At 33.1% G+C, this 16,458-nt stretch overlaps 1 protein-coding gene across 1 annotated transcript in view; it reads left to right on the top strand.

Annotated features, from left to right (window-relative positions):
* LOC127215308 (glutamate receptor ionotropic, kainate 2-like) overlaps nt 1-16,458 on the top strand; it is a 120,579-nt gene that overhangs the window by 83,500 nt on the left and 20,621 nt on the right. The window contains exon 4 of the mRNA XM_051175679.1: nt 9,295-9,518. Coding sequence (XP_051031636.1) covers nt 9,295-9,518 — 224 coding nt within the window. The remainder of the gene's footprint in view (nt 1-9,294; nt 9,519-16,458) is intronic.

The following is a 16,458-nucleotide window of genomic DNA, read 5'->3' as shown; positions in this document are numbered from 1 at the left end:
AACTTTTATCCAAACTAATCAAAAAGCAGAGAAAAGACATGCAAATCAACAAAATCAGATATGAAAAGGGGGGCATAAAAAGGGATACTGAGGAAACCCTGCGAATTTTCAGGTCATACTTTGAAAACCTGTACTTCCCAAAATTCAAAAATTCAAAAGAAATGAACAAATTTCTGGATAGCTATCACTTAACCAAAATTAAATCAAGAACAGTTAAGCAACTTAAATAGACATATAACCCCTAATGTAAGAATGAAATTTCTGTATCATCCAGCTGAATTATTTTCTTTGAACTCGATAGTATGTTCTAAGTGCTTCGTTTTGTGAAAATAAAACATAAGATGCATTTCTCTAATATTATTTTATATTCCATAAACCAGTAGTTAAATACATTATAGCATGCATTTAAAATTTTTAGGACTTTGAGTTTTTCATATTTGAAGCATATTTAACTTTTAACCCCATCCAAAATACTTATGTAGTAAGTTCTAACATAATAATAAGGTAATATTTTGAATATTATAATAATTAAACTAATTTTTCTTGACATTATATCATATTATGGCATTGCTTCCCTTATTAAGTATTTTCCCCATATAATAGACAGATGAAAAAGAGATCTGTCACTGTTGTATGATGTCAGTGTTAACCATGTGATATGTTTGTTTCATTGACCAGAGACAGAGAGAAGCATCAAAATAGTGAGCGCATGTGATGATGTCTTTGTAACTATATTACTATGAGACAGCAACCACTCTAAATGAAATCTTTGCAGAAAAAAAAAACAATTAAAGTTAAATTTCAAGAATACAATCCTATAAAGAAGTGTGAAGTTTGCAATGATGCCTTAAATCAGTAACTTGAGGATATTTGATGATTACAATATGCCAGTTACTATTTTTTGTTTTAATTGATGAACATTATTGCTACATTTTTTTCCTAGCTAAAGTATCACTTCTGTCAGGGTTCACTATTCTTTGAATGCTTTCTGAGATGATGTAATCATCACCCGGGGGGAAAATAGTCTCATTGTCCTAGCAACTAATAACTGTCTATGAGTTCTTGAGGAAGGGTGACCTTGTAAGCCTCTTACACAGAAATTGTTTGCAAAGCATTGAGCATGAGCCTGATTAGACTCTCCAATACTGGCTAACTGTACAAATCCTGGGAATTATATGCCACTACACCATTTCCTTTATCTGGTTCACACATTGTTTCTGGATCCTTACCTATGTTATCTATGTGTTGAGTGATATAGGTTCCTTTTATGGCTGAGCATTCAATAGTCCCTTATTAAAACTTTGACCATTGTGTTTCCTTCCGTATTTCATATTGCATAAAGAAGTTTGTTAATCCAGAGTTGATAACAGCAATAATCCATGGCTCTAAAATGAAATATTTACAAGGCAACTTAGCATTCACATCATGTTCACTCAGCCAACACTAGCAGTAGCTTTCTTATTAGGGCCTATGACCTCCCCAGCTACAGGAGTTTGACCAGGTATATTTTATCAGACATGAGTTCCTTCTGTGTAATATGCCTTAACTCCAGTTAAAAAAAAAAAGTAGTTTGTTCTACTCCTGAACCAACAGACATATCTTACCTGTTGTGTTGCTTGAGTAGTACACAGGATATAAAGCCAAGTAGATGTGGTGACAATTCTCTGCCAGTAGCATCATTGTGTTTTCTGTCTTGTGAAAACTGGAGAGCAGGGAATTAAGTTTCCAACTCAGATTCACTTTTATTTCTCCACGTTATGGAAGTTAGTGCTATCTTCAGCCATGAAAACAATATCTAATTTTGGTGGCCAATCAAGAACAGTATGGTATTAATTTAGGGACATCAAGTACCTCTCTGACCAATAACTCACAGAGATGCAGCTGACCCTATGTAACTGATAGTTTGATTTAATAATTTAGTGCCTGATGGGTATGGACTTTTCCATCCCCACAGGGACCATTAAATTAAAAATTTTAGCCACAGTTTTAGCAACACAATTTTCATTTCAATTAACTCAACCTAAGTTAGATTAAACTGTAGTTGGAAATGTAGTTATCTTCAACCTGTACATTGGTATTTGTAACACTGTGTCTTCTGTCTTTTTTTCATGTGTATTCCTTACTTCTGGGCTGCTATGATAAAATATCCCAAGGCAACTAATGAATAAAATAATTTATTGTGTTTTTTATTCTAGAGGATTAGAGTGTATAATTTAGAACCACATGCAATAAACATCAAACATGGCAACTGAAGCAGGAGGATAAACTGCAAGCTTGAGTGGAAAAATAAGAATAGGAATGGTATGAGGCTCTGAAACCTCCAGGAATATACTTCCTCCAACAAGGCTGGATCTCTAGATCTCTACAAATAGTGTCACGAATAAAAAATCTAGGTTTAAAAGGTCAAAGTTTATAGAAGACATTTTTAATTCCCACCACTGTACCAGGGTTAATAATGAGCTAAGTGAGGAACTTGATGATAACACGGCTTGCTGACCCCTTGAGTGCAAATGCTTACAAGAGTCCTGTAACAATGTTCACAAGATCATGTGTATTTGTACTCCTCATTTGCAAGCACAGACCCTGAGTTGGCTACTTTCCAATCTTCTGCAGGACATACTCTTTTGTGTACTTACCCTATCATTATCTATCTGTGATGGCCAGCATCAATAATCAGCCTTACATATTCAGCCTCCTTGAAAAATATTAGAGCATTTCATTGGACTGCAGTGATCCTGAGCTATTTTCCAGCCCAGCCAACTTTTGCTCTCTTCTTTCTAGAATTTTATGAACCCCTTGAAATTTCCCAAAATAGCTCAAAGGACATGGTTTATATTTCTGTAAGGGCATCTGATTTTTTTTTCTTTTTTTTACCATAGGACTGTTTTAGAACACACACACACGCGCGCGCGCACACACACACACACACACACACACACACACACACACACACACAAAGCAAGAAACAAAACTCAACTAGATGTTCTAATTCACTTGAACTTTTAAATATTTTTTTTATATATCTGTTGTCCCATGTGTAACTCACCCAGTGTTTACAATTTTCCTTAATTATTCAGCCATCCAGGAAGTAAAGGCTCTAAATACAGCCAGTCAGTTAGTGTCATAAGAATGTATGCTAGAACTATTCTTAAACTTTTTCCTTCTGTCTCCAGGCACATGATATGCATAGTCCTTTGTATACTGTAGCAATCCATGCTTCTTTGATATGGTTACTTATGCCATTAGTGTACTATGTATTTACAAGAATGAGAAGTCCCTCATAAGATTTGGCTGTTATTTCAATTTCAGAGGAGGTCTCAACGTCTTGAAAGATCAGTGGTCTCAACACAATCTAAATGCCAACACTTGTGAACCCAATAGTTTGTAAAAATCTCATGATATTTTGTAGTCTGGTTTTGTATTATTTCAGAGAAAAGCAAGCTTAGCTAAGGGCCTTTGATCAAACTCTTAATTGTCTAATATTTTAATTGTTAATAAAGGGGAACCAGCAGTGGATTCTATCTGCTGCAATGCTAAAGCTGCAACTAACAATTGCTATTGCGTTGTTCAGTGAATTTCTCCCTACTGAATGACTGTAACTAAATGCTATTAGAAATGTTGGAACTTCGAGTTTATTTCTGTTTTCCCCTGGATTCCAGCTATAGCAGTCTGGGAATCTACTGACTTGTAACATGAAGGGAAACTGAGATTTTGAGACATTTATCTGTTTAGTTTGTTCTGAAAATTCCGGAGTGTGCTCAAAAGCCTCGTTATCTTTTATAATGTAATCCCACAAGGCACACCATTTTATCTAGTTACACAAAGGATGGGTACTTTGGGAAGTATCAGTTATGAACAGTCAACAATGGCCTCAAGTCACTTGCAGCTGTTTTACATTAATAGGCACAGTAAGAGAATTTTCCAGTTCTGTCAGGCTATTACAGAAGTGATGCTACATCCCTATTAATTTATCTGAACTATATATCTTTCAGATGCTTTTATTAATGAATAAAGCACTTAAATTACTCTTCTGTTGCCTATATAACACTATCATTTTAATGAAGGTGGGCAATGAGAAGGCAAGGTACCAGGCAAACAGTCCACATAAAATAGTTTGTCAGTGAATTATGTCCTTGAAGAAATGTCATTAAAATCTGCTGTTATCCATGACAAGAGAATACCAATTTGTCTTAGTATGAGACAGAAGAAGGAATTTGTCAAGGTCTAATGAATAACCAATGAATCCTAGAACACATGTCATTTTACTTTTTCAAAATAGGAATACTGATAACAGTGGCAAGAATAGCTCTTGGCTCTCTGTAATACACTGCTGTTGTCTTCAGGCTTTCAGGCTTTTTCATATTATGTCACACCAGGATTTAGGCTAGAATAGTCTATATGTTTCCCTTACTACTCAATATTTTCTCCCAGGGTGTCTGTATTTTTTTTTTTTTTTTTAACTCATAAACTTACCTGGAATAGGAAACTTTAGAGGTTCCAAATTTGTCTAAATGTACAAGTCCTCATTCTCAGGGAAACTCCCTCTGTTGTTTTACTTCAGTACATGGAGTTCTACAATGTTCTCTTACATTGGAGAAATGTACACAGCATTCTACTGGAAGGCAAGGATAGTGCTGCATGCCTAGAACAAGCTTAGTCTTTTTTACCTTTTCACTCCTATTTTTATACCTGTACACTGTTGCCCATTACTCCTGGTTCTTTATGACATGCCTCAAATTAAGGTACACTTTACCCTGCTATCCATGAAAGCCCTTGTATTTGCATATTAATAGGTGACTTAAATTTCTTTATTCAACATGTGGTCTTTTGTGGACGTAGTTTCTCTTCCTCATGGTCCCACAGACATTTATTCAAAAAAAAAAAACACACACAGTGGCTTATATTAATTATAAATTGTTTGGTCAATGGCTCAGGCTTCTTACTGGTTAGCTGACTCTTAATTATTAACCCATTATTATTAATATATGTATTTGTATATATCCTTATTTTACTGGAGAATGTCCAGTGTTCCATCTTCTTGATAACTACATGGAATCTCTCTGTTGGCTCCTCTCTGCATTTTTCTCCCAAGAATTCCCCTAGTCTTGTAGCACCACCTACACTTCCTGCCTGGCTACTGGGCAATCAGTATTTATTCATCAACAAATATGAGAAACATATATTCATAGACTACAGGACATGCTCCATCAGTCTCAGATCGCTATATGTGACCCACAATTTTCAATTACCTTGAACACCCTACAAAAAGCAGGTGCAGTAGTTCATACTCCCAAGACATTTCATTCTTCAGAGTAGGGGAATATTCTTTCATTCTCAGAAAATTCTGGCAAGGCTTTAAAGCCTTCAAAACATTTGCTCTTGGATCTTTTTATTTATTTTTTTTTTCCTTTAGGAATTCCAGCTTGACACAAATCTCAATATATTTGCTTCTGAGTATCCCAGACAGGACCTTAATATTTTGTTCCATTGCATAAGTGCTCTAGAATCATATTAAGTCCTCCTCATCTACCAAAGATTAGTCTACTTCTTCAAGACCATGTATTTCATGTGGCTCAGCAATTAACTTTGCGTGACCATGATCCTCTGTGACACAATGAAATAAGCATCAAACAGGGCCTCCATTATGTCCAACTTCATCAGTAATACATTTCTTCTATCATCTTTCAATCCCTGATATTTATGAGGACCTCAGCTGGTGGAAACCAGTTGTCACTAATGCTCTTTATGAGCCCTTCCATTAGACATGGATTTCCTCATACTGCCACAGGTTATATAGCATTTTTATTAAAGAAGCATAGGTTTTTACTTATTCAGTTCCTTAATAGACACACACCATTGTTTCATAACCCCATGAGCCAGGTTACACTTTTAACATTTTTTTAAAAATCTTCCTCAATCCACATATTTAGTTGCAGAGCATTTAAGGCCCTTATCTGTTTTCTGGATGATGAATTTTGCCTTTGACTTTATTAGATGTAAGCTCAGAGGAGCATCTCCTTTCTACATGTTTTATGCCTCTTCATCTTTCAGTGCTCTCATGGAGCCCTGTCCTCAGCACAGACTGACTTTGTCTCCTCTTTTCCTTATATCCCTCCATCAGTTAGACATGGAATACTAGCACTTCCAACACATCATTCATTTTCCCACTTTTCCTGCTAATTCAGTCTGATATTAAAGACAGTGTCCAAAATGTCTTTTTGTTTTTAATTGTAATTCCTCCTGTAAGTAAGTAGCTTTTCTTCTAGACAGAAAGCTCAACTATACAGTATGTCTTACTGCTCAGAGTAGGGTCACAGGACCAGTGCCATAGTCTGCCTATGCTATTGCCATGAGGGAGATGGTTTGGAGAATTGTAATATCTTCTCTTGTAATCCGTCTTTTGGGGCATATCCTCATATTCATTAAACAGAACACATTAATCCAGAAGGCTTATTACTCTATAACACATACATAGCAAATGCCAACCTTTGATTCTTCTTTTAAATGCTCCGCCTTCAGTCAAAAGTTTTAGTGGTATGTCCTTTTTACCAAGAACAGGGACAATGTAATTGACACCACAAGATGTATGCACTTCCATACCAAATGAAGATATGAGGCCCTATCTCTTTATTATCTCTGCAGATACCATAGTATCTTGGGCAGTGCTTAATATGCAATATTTTATGTGTTTTACTCTTTTATATTTTAGAATCAAGAACTAAGCAATTTTTTCATTGAGACATGGTTTCTCTGTGTAGCTTTAGAGCCTGTCGTGGAATTTATTCTCTAAACCAGCCCGGCCTCAGATTCACAGAAATACCTCTGCCTCTGCCTATCAAGTGTGGGGATTTAAGGTGTGTGCCACCACCACTTGGCTACAGAGTAAATTTAAACATATATGAAAGTAGAGTCTTGCAATAAATGTTTACCTAATAGGTATTTTTGATTAATATAGTAGTTCTGTTTTCATGTTGAGATATTCTCAGCATGAATGAAAGGTTTTTGAAGGTAATATATTACATAAGTAAATTGGCTAGATATAGTTTTTCTATCCATGCATGTAAACATTATCTCATACTATCAAAAATACATATAATTTTATTTACAAACATACAAATATAAAGGACTATAAAATATCCTGACTAATATACTTTATAAGCTATAAAATTGGCTTTCCATTGGCCTAGGATATGAGGTATCAAAGTGAATTGATACAAAAATAAAGTATATAAAGTATACAATGTTTTCACCTCCCACAATAGAAACAAGCCAGGAGATCCCAAGGTCCTCTCTTTTTACCTGTAGCTTCTCTCTCTTAAATTATCATTTTTTTCTTTAACAGTTTTGCTATGTTGTTCTTTCAGACTTTATTTCCTTCCCTTCTTTGTCCTTCTCATAAAAATAACTTCCTTTAACCAATCTCTTAATTTCACAGACTGTGATCTCCCAAGTCTGGAAACTCTTGTGAATGGATACATGAATGAGTGAGCAACTGAGTGAGTGACAACTAACTACTCTGCAATTTCATTTCTGCTTTCCTAGACATTTGGTATTGATGCACCCTAAGAATAGGTTCCAATTGAATTTGTGTGTAGTTGGTTCTGTTGCTGAGTTCACCACATAGGATGTGCATACTTTCTAAGTTATCAAGATTCATTTTCCTTTCTCATAAAAGGAAATAATAGTGGATTTGTGTAAGGATTAAATGTGAAAATTCATATGACGTTCCTAATACCTGAGCTATAGAAAAAGCATTAAGGAATATAGCAATAATTATTCTAAAGCTGCTATTTCCATGATATATGAACATGAAATATGATTGTAACCTTATGAGGGACTCTGACGCACATTTTGTTTCCTCAGGTTATGTAGAAACTACTCTCAAAACGTGTGAATGTTCTCATCTCTATTAGCATAAAAAAATAAAAAAACTCACAAAATAATATTGTCAACAATTGGCTCTCTAAAATGAATGTTTTTACATCTGAATGCTCTTCATGTTTATCAAAATAAAATAGGTACAAGAATACAGCTTCTTAGAATAGATACCATTGCCACATTAGAATATTATAATGACTCCTTGCCATGCCTTAGAATATAATAATGGCATCCAACAATGTATTAGAATATTGCAGTGACTTCCTGCAATGCATTAGTAAGTTATAATGACATGCTGTAATGCATTAGAATATTATGACTGTCTGAAGAATATTAGAATAGCATAATGATTTTCTGCAATTTTTTGAGTATCAAACTACCTTGGGCAGATGGCGGTCACATGAGTTCACAGCATTGGGCTTTAAGACACCATGGATATTAACAACTTTGTAAAAATGAAAATCTTATTTTGTCATTTTTTTTTATTTTCACCTAAAATTTACTACCTTCTAGTGAGCAATGGAAAGGGAGAAGAGGGGAGGACATGTGGGAAGGAAATAGGAGGAGCAGAGTGAGGGGAAGTATAATCAGAATAAAATGCATAAAAATATATTTTCAGTAAAGGAAATGTGAACACAAAAATTTTCTAATGTGATTAAGCAAGGATGTGAAGATTTTTATTAAATTATATAAAATGAATTGGAGGAATAGAAACAAAAATTTGGGGTAGTACACAGCACTCATATTTAGATTTAAAGGAAACTATAAAAGGTTTTAGCTGAAATCTTCTACTTTTAGAAAAAAATATTGTTTTTTATATTCTTGTGTGTATGTGTATGCAAATATATGACCATGCCTCTATAAGAGAGTTGGTACTATACACATGGAAGTCAGAAGATGATTTATGGGTGCCTGTTCTTTACTTCTACCATGTGGGTTCAGGGTTGGAAATCAGCTTGTCAGGTGTGGTAGCAAGTGTCCGCACCTGCAGAGCCATGGTTCAGAAAATGGTTTTTGATTGCAAGGTAAATAGTTTCATATTGCCCTACACTGGCAATTCTAAAATATATTTAAGCAAATATAATATATAAATTTGAATTTTTAAGACTAACATTAAAAGAGATTATGAAAAGGTTCGTTATGAATGATTTAATATACTGTGTAATGATAGTTTGTTTTATTTTATGCCAAAATTTTATTTCCTTCTTTTAATCAGTCATAGTCTATTATAGTAGTAATCTGGAAGCACATGGGAATGGAAAACTTACTACATATAAATCCTCCTTTTAAAGAACACTGCTGATGTTAACAGAATCATTACAGAAATTCTCATGAGTAAAATCTTTATGTATATTTCACTTGTCACGTAGAACCAACTTTTAAATTCTTTTTCCCTTTTTCTGTTTCCCTCTACAGAAAGCTGACCTCGCAGTTGCCCCGCTGGCTATTACCTATGTTCGAGAGAAGGTCATCGACTTTTCCAAGCCATTTATGACCCTTGGAATAAGTATTTTGTACCGCAAGCCCAATGGTACAAACCCGGGCGTCTTCTCCTTCCTGAATCCTCTCTCCCCTGATATCTGGATGTATATTCTGCTGGCTTACTTGGGTGTCAGTTGTGTGCTCTTTGTCATAGCCAGGTAACATGCTCCCTTTTGTGATTTTTTTGGCAATTGTTACCTCTTTTTCTAACTAATAATTGTCAAAAGTCACAATCTCCTTTCTTCAGTTTCTTGGGGGTGTTGTAGATATATAACCTTCTAAGATGCACACACACTTATTCGATGACCTATGCTGCTGGTAAGAGTCACATACACTTATCCAGGGAATATGCTGCCATTTGGGGCAGAAAGCATGCTGGTTGTGTCATTAAGCTGCAAGTGTGGTAGGTAGGCAATTGCTCCTTTAACCAAAATGTGAAAGGAGTCCAAAAATACTGAAAATTAGTTTTCTTATAATTGTGCCTGAAGATTCATAATTCTACTGCTATGTGGCTTTTAATTTTTATACTTTGTGGTAAACAGTATTAAAATTTAGATGTAGATATCTATGTTAATAAAAGTCCCATAATCTACAACTACATGCATTTATGTGCCCAATTGTCAAAATTAAATATGAATTTTTAAAAAATTTTGTAAGAAAAAAATTTTGAAAACCTATTTGTTCTTTCTTGAAATTCTCTGATAAGGTTATGTGCTTTTCCTCACAGTAAGACAATAAGTTTTAATTTAGAAAGATGATAGAATAAATTTTATATATATATATATATACATATATATATGCTACATTTTATGTATTTATATTTAGATAAATTTATACATAATTATATTTTAAATTTAGCATGTTATATAACTGGTTAATATTAAGATTTAATACCACTATAGTTTGCATTTGCTTTTACCAACAACCATGAAGCAATTGAAATTGTGTTGTGGGGCTTAAAGTATTTTTGTATAGATTTTTATTCTTCATCAAAACTAGAACTTAAAGTATGAAGTTCATAATCCATTAGCTTCTACTTTTCCATGATCTATGAAAATAAAACATTTGTAATATCTTTGGATCCAATAGCATATTTGTTTATTTACCAACACAAGCCATGCTACTTTTTAATTCTTCAAAGAAATAAATCCAAGTGATTTGCAGAATTAGTTTAAGCCTAGAACACTTCAAAGCCAGGACATACAAGAAAGATGAGCTACTCCACATGTGCAAAACATTCCTTTGTGTTTGCACATGCACCTACTCTGTGTTAATAGAGACTGAAGGAAGCTGCTAACACTACACTGTCCTGAGGAAGTTTGTTGGCATCAGTTATGCTAAAGTCTAATAGGACTTCACTGGAACCCCTTAACTAGACTCTTGAGATTCTTTTCCAGCTTCAGATGTATTAACTAATAAAAGCAAGTGATATTGATATAAAATTACCTAACAGTTCAAAATACTTTTCAACTCTCACTTTTCTGTCAAAATAAGATATTATATTGAGGAGTTACCTCTATTGATTAAAAGTAATAAAGAAAACCTCATTGAAAAAATTCATATTAAATTTGGAAGTATAAGGGAAGGAAGTTTGCCACATTCTATTGCCTTTATGATTAGCACAGTTACTGATTATATTTATTAGTTATTTATTAAAATTATGCAGCTCTAGCCTATCAATCAGAGGTGAAAAAAATATTAAATATGTAAAAAGTAAAACAAAACAAAAACTCTACCAGAAAGTTAATAGCTGTATTATTATCTTATTAAATAATAAAGAATATTTAATAGTCTTGATAAAAAGTATAATACTATGTAAGTTCTCAAAATATGTTTGCTTATCATTAGTAATGAAGACTTATTTAAAGTATCTCCAAAAAAATATATCCATAAAATTAAGACAAGCAGAAGAATGACTAGGTGCTAATTAATTTCTAAAATGCAGTCAAAATTCCAATGATTTTATATAACTCTTTCTGGTATGAAAGCAATTTATGAAATAAAATCCCAGAGGAAATTTATAAGTCTACAGGTAGGAGTCAATTGCCCTTATAAATTGAAGTATAATTTTTATTTTGTAATTAAAATAAAAATGATACTTTGGTTTTAACTATGATTTAAAATAATATCATTCGGAGATCTACAATCAATCACTGACAGTACTGAAGTCTAGTATACATGCTATTTTTTTCATATTCATATAGTACATACTTTATCTACATTAAAATTATAGAATATAGAAAGGTAACCTACTCAGTGATGATGTACCTCCCTCGCCTTCGCAAAACCCATAATTTAGACAACAAACAAACAAACAAGCAAAATCATTAGGTGTTTATCTTAGTTTCTGTGATAATATACTGTGAACAAATCATTAAAAAAGAAATGGTCTACTTAGCTCATATTAGAGGGCTAAGCCATCATGGCAGGAAGTTGAGTCAGTAGAGCATAAAGCAGCCGGTCACACTGTGTCTACACATGAAAAACAACAATGGATATCTATGTGTAATTTATTCTTTCTGCTTTATCCCATCCAGGATGACAATTCAGGAAAATTATCTGATGTTTACAATTAGGGTTGACCTTCCCACTTCCATTAATGCAGTCAATACAGTTCCCTACAGGCAAGTGCATAGGTCAGTGTAGTGTAACAAGCCCTTTTGGAAATTTCTTTCCCATCTGACTGAAGAGTATGCCAAATTGACTGTTAATACTCACGATAACAATATATGTGTCGTATTCACTGTAAGTCATAGACACTGATGTCTAAATCAACCACCGAGTTTATAACACAATTCCTACTCATACATTACTTTGATATATCATATTGAAACTTTAAAAATTATGTAACAACTAATAAAAAATAAAACAATAGCTGCATAATTAAATAAAGCAATTGTTTTACTATTTTCAGAATTTATTATTATTGACCTGTTAAAAATTTACTATTGTTTCTATTCTTTGTCTTCTATAACTATCTTCTTTGAGATCACATTTTTCCCTTTTCCTGTTCTCACTCCAGTTGTTTCATTACTCATTTTTATAACTAGTAAAATATTTGATTCTTTAGAATTACACTTTTTAGAATCTCATGAAACACGAAAAATTTCCTATGTTTACTAGTTTATTTAACACACATATACTCACACATGTACACACATCTATGTATAATACATTAAGTTATATATGCACCCACATATATACATGTGCCTTCAGCAATGTAATAAAATATTAATTATCCTAAATTTAAATATTAAAAAATTATATGTTTGAAACTCATATTCATAAAAATTGTTTCCATTTTAAAACATACATAAAGTCAACTATAGGAAAGTAAGGCATCAAGCAGATTGTCAAGCTGGATGCATGCTCTGTTATCATATTAACACCATTAGTTTCATTAAAAATTTAAACTCCATATCAATTAATAGCATTCATACTTTTAAAGCTAGATTTTTAAGGAGTATATTTTTAGTAATTAAAATAATCTGACCTCATCCTTAGTTTTCAAAGAATCACACCTAATACACCTAAATTTTAAACAAAATTTAATAGTTACCAACAAAAAAATGCCTCAAAAAATTTAGTGTTGGTTTCATCTGCCATATGGCCTTTACAGGCCTCTGATTTATTATTTGTAGCATAATGACACAATCAGCATCCTCTGAATTAGAAGAGAAGTAGCTTAAGAGTAGATGTCAGGCTGATATATACATTCTAGACAGCAAATGTCCCTGTCCTACACATCTTAACAGTTTTTATTAGCTGACAGGAAGAAGTACTGTGTGTAACATGTTTTGCTTCCTTATAATATTTCTGAATCTTAATCACTCGCTTTATTTCTCATTTGCTTTGCTTTAATCTAGTTATATTATTAGTGAGATGATAGTCATACAAAAAGGATGACTAGGGTACCCACAATATTTATGCATAAGATGTGATTTTCACCTTGCTTCAAATATTTCCCATTTTAAAAAACATAGACTACAATCAACAAGATACTTATAGAATGGATTAATTTAAATTCTCATAAATATAATCACCATAGATAGCAGAGAATCTTTCTTTCAACTATAGATATCTCAAGGGCAATCTGAGCTCCTGAGTTTCAATATCCAAGTTTTATTTTCAGTTTTTATAATTTGTAATATAGAGATACATAATGGATTTTAACACACATGTAGGAAAAACTGGTGCACACATTTCCCTTCAACAGGATTGATGTCACCTGAATAATTATGCATGAATTTGGACAGAACATCAGAAAATGAAATGTAAACGAACTGAGATGAAATGCTGTTCTCACACCAAATTTTATAAGAATATTGATACACAACTATAGTTCAGGTTTCTTACATGAGCAAGACAGTATAATCACATATAATTCTATCTCAGGATAGCAAACTAAAGAATATTTTGATGTGTTGAATATATATAATTTTACTTTCTAAGTAAAAAATCAGTATGGATTTTATGTTTACTATTTTATGATTTTTAGAATATTTGAGTCATAACTACTACATTTCTGAGTAAAACAATGAAGAATGGCCCCAACATCTACTTAAATGTTGATAATTGCAGTTACCTTAGGCAGGGCCTTGCATTATGTTTCAGCTAACATGGTTTATGATCACATAATGACAAACTTATGTCTCACTTGGAGTCTTATACTTTAAAAGAAATCCTTCGTTTCTCTTTGAACTCAGTGATTTTAAGTATTGCGCCTTTGATAGTTTACTGGCTTAAAAACCCTTGTCCACAATGTCCGCATTAACAATTTTGATCATGCTTCCTGAGCAGTATGCAACAGCTCTTATATGCTTGTCATGATGAATGATAGCTCATGTATAGTGAAGGGCAAATATGAATTATTATACACTTCAAAATGGATAACTGTTTTGGGAGAGAAATTGGCTGGTTGATAGAAAGATTATTGTCACATTAAAATGAAATACTAATTTTGCTCTGTGCTAGTACCACCAACTCTCCAAGTTCATAGTAAGAAAACTATATACCCTATACCTTTTTCTGTCATTGGTTTAGGTAAAATTTTGCTTTATTTTCAATGAAAGTTTTAAGAAAGTAAATTCAAGGGAAAACTATTTGCTATTCCTTTTGCCATGTAGAATATATACACACATGAGAAAGATCATTAAAAATTATTATGTATTAAAATGTGTCTGCATCAAACATTTAACGGTCCAGCACAAACTCAATCTAAAGACACTTTCAAACTACAGACTGGAATGGTTTTATAAGACCACAGGGAATATCTCACTACAGGAATATATCTCCATATCTCCATAGTTACTTGATGACTCCACTATAAAATAACACATCCCCTACATCATGGCCATTGTAGTAGATAGTGTGTCTTCATTTTTTTTTTCTTAGAAGAACCAAACCAGTGGTGACTGAGTGGAATGACCTATAATGAGGATATTAACTAAGTAATGCAGGCAACAAAGATCTAGACAGAGATCATAGGCCTATGAAGAGGAGGTGAATTCTAACCATAGAGGTAGAAATAAACATGTTTTCCAACTCTCAATTTTATAATTTCAAGACAGTAAAAAAAGTAGATATTAGAACAAAATTAAGTAATACAAAGACAATATAAAATTAAAGTGACTTTTTAGCAACCTTCTGTAATCAAACATCTGTTGGTATTTTATTTTACTTTTCCAATAAAGTAAAATTACTTTTTCATTCTTTCTTTTATTTTCTTCTTGCTTTGTTGTCCTTTGTTCCACACCAAAGACCTCATACATGCTGGGCTAATGCTAAACCTTTTATACACAGCCCCCTCTCAAATTATATTTTTCTTTAAATTAAGACAAAATAAATTATAAAAGCAAGAGAATACAGTTATTATTCCAGTTTTACTAATACTGCAGATTAATAATTTGTCTTTGTTGTCTATTCTTAATTCAATGGCACAATTGAGTCAGAAGCTCCTAGAATAGAGTGGCTATCATCTTTGAGTCACTGTTTGCTGTGCAAATTCACAAATGTAATGACAAACCTTCTGAGAACTATACACAGACTGTGATGACTTGTTTCCATTAAGGAGATACACAATACTTACTCAGCAAATCAATCAATTTCATACAATAAATACAATTTTAATGTACTGAAGAATAATGTTTGTGAAGTTGTTATATTTAAATTTCCAGTATATAGGGTCCAGTACAGTCCTTGGTAGTTGCCTCTATATGCTCTTAACTTTCATCAGTTAACACAGGCTGAGCTGTAGCAAACTAACAATAATCTGGCCAAACCTTTTTTCTATCCCATTTCATCTCCTAGTCATTCATCTCTTCTGCTCTCTTCCAATCTGTTCCCTTCCATTTTGTTCCATTCTATCCCATCCCATCCCATCCCACCATCCCATCCCACCCCATTATGTATTTCTCTTTTCTGTCCAGTTCTTGTCGGATTCTATTCCTACTCTATTCTATGTAATCCTATTTTATTTCCCTGTTTTGACTTTGGGAAAGAATCCCTATGGTGAGTCTATTAAGATCCAATCAGCTAAGGATCATGAAGCACACTTTCCACAAGTCCTCCATACTTCTTAGTTTCCAAGAATCTTCATTTTATCAGCTGGAGGTTCTGTGGAAAGGCTGGTTAGAATCTTGCTACAAACATGGCTTGTTCTGTCAGGTTTGAAAACAATGCTTCTGTTTTCCCAAGACACTGGAAAACCTTATTGTTTTTGTTTTGGAAGGTAGGCACACTAATAAAAATTGTTAATTTACTCATCTAGTGAAGATAGTGTCCTTTTTATGTATTCAATATGAAGCAGTTTCATCTGCAGTGTCTAACAAAGAGACTCCAGAGCTATGATATGTAACTCTACTTTGGACCAATAGATAAAGTCTATGAGGAGGACTATTGAAACACCAAATACACAGAAACAGTTTTTGTTTTGTTTTTTTTTTCTATATTTTCCTAAAAGATATAGAAAAGTAGAAAAAAAAATGTAGTGTAGATATTTTTTAATGGTAAATGTGAGTTTTAATTAAGCTGTTGGTTTATTGTCATTATTTATGTCAGGAATTTCCCCCAGATACGCATTGCCCTGTGTAGGAAGCT

The sequence above is a fragment of the Phodopus roborovskii genome, unplaced genomic scaffold (assembly GCF_943737965.1).
Source record: "Phodopus roborovskii unplaced genomic scaffold, PHOROB, whole genome shotgun sequence".
Classification (NCBI taxonomy): Eukaryota; Metazoa; Chordata; class Mammalia; order Rodentia; family Cricetidae; genus Phodopus; species Phodopus roborovskii.
This window is presented reverse-complemented; position numbering and strand designations above follow the sequence as displayed.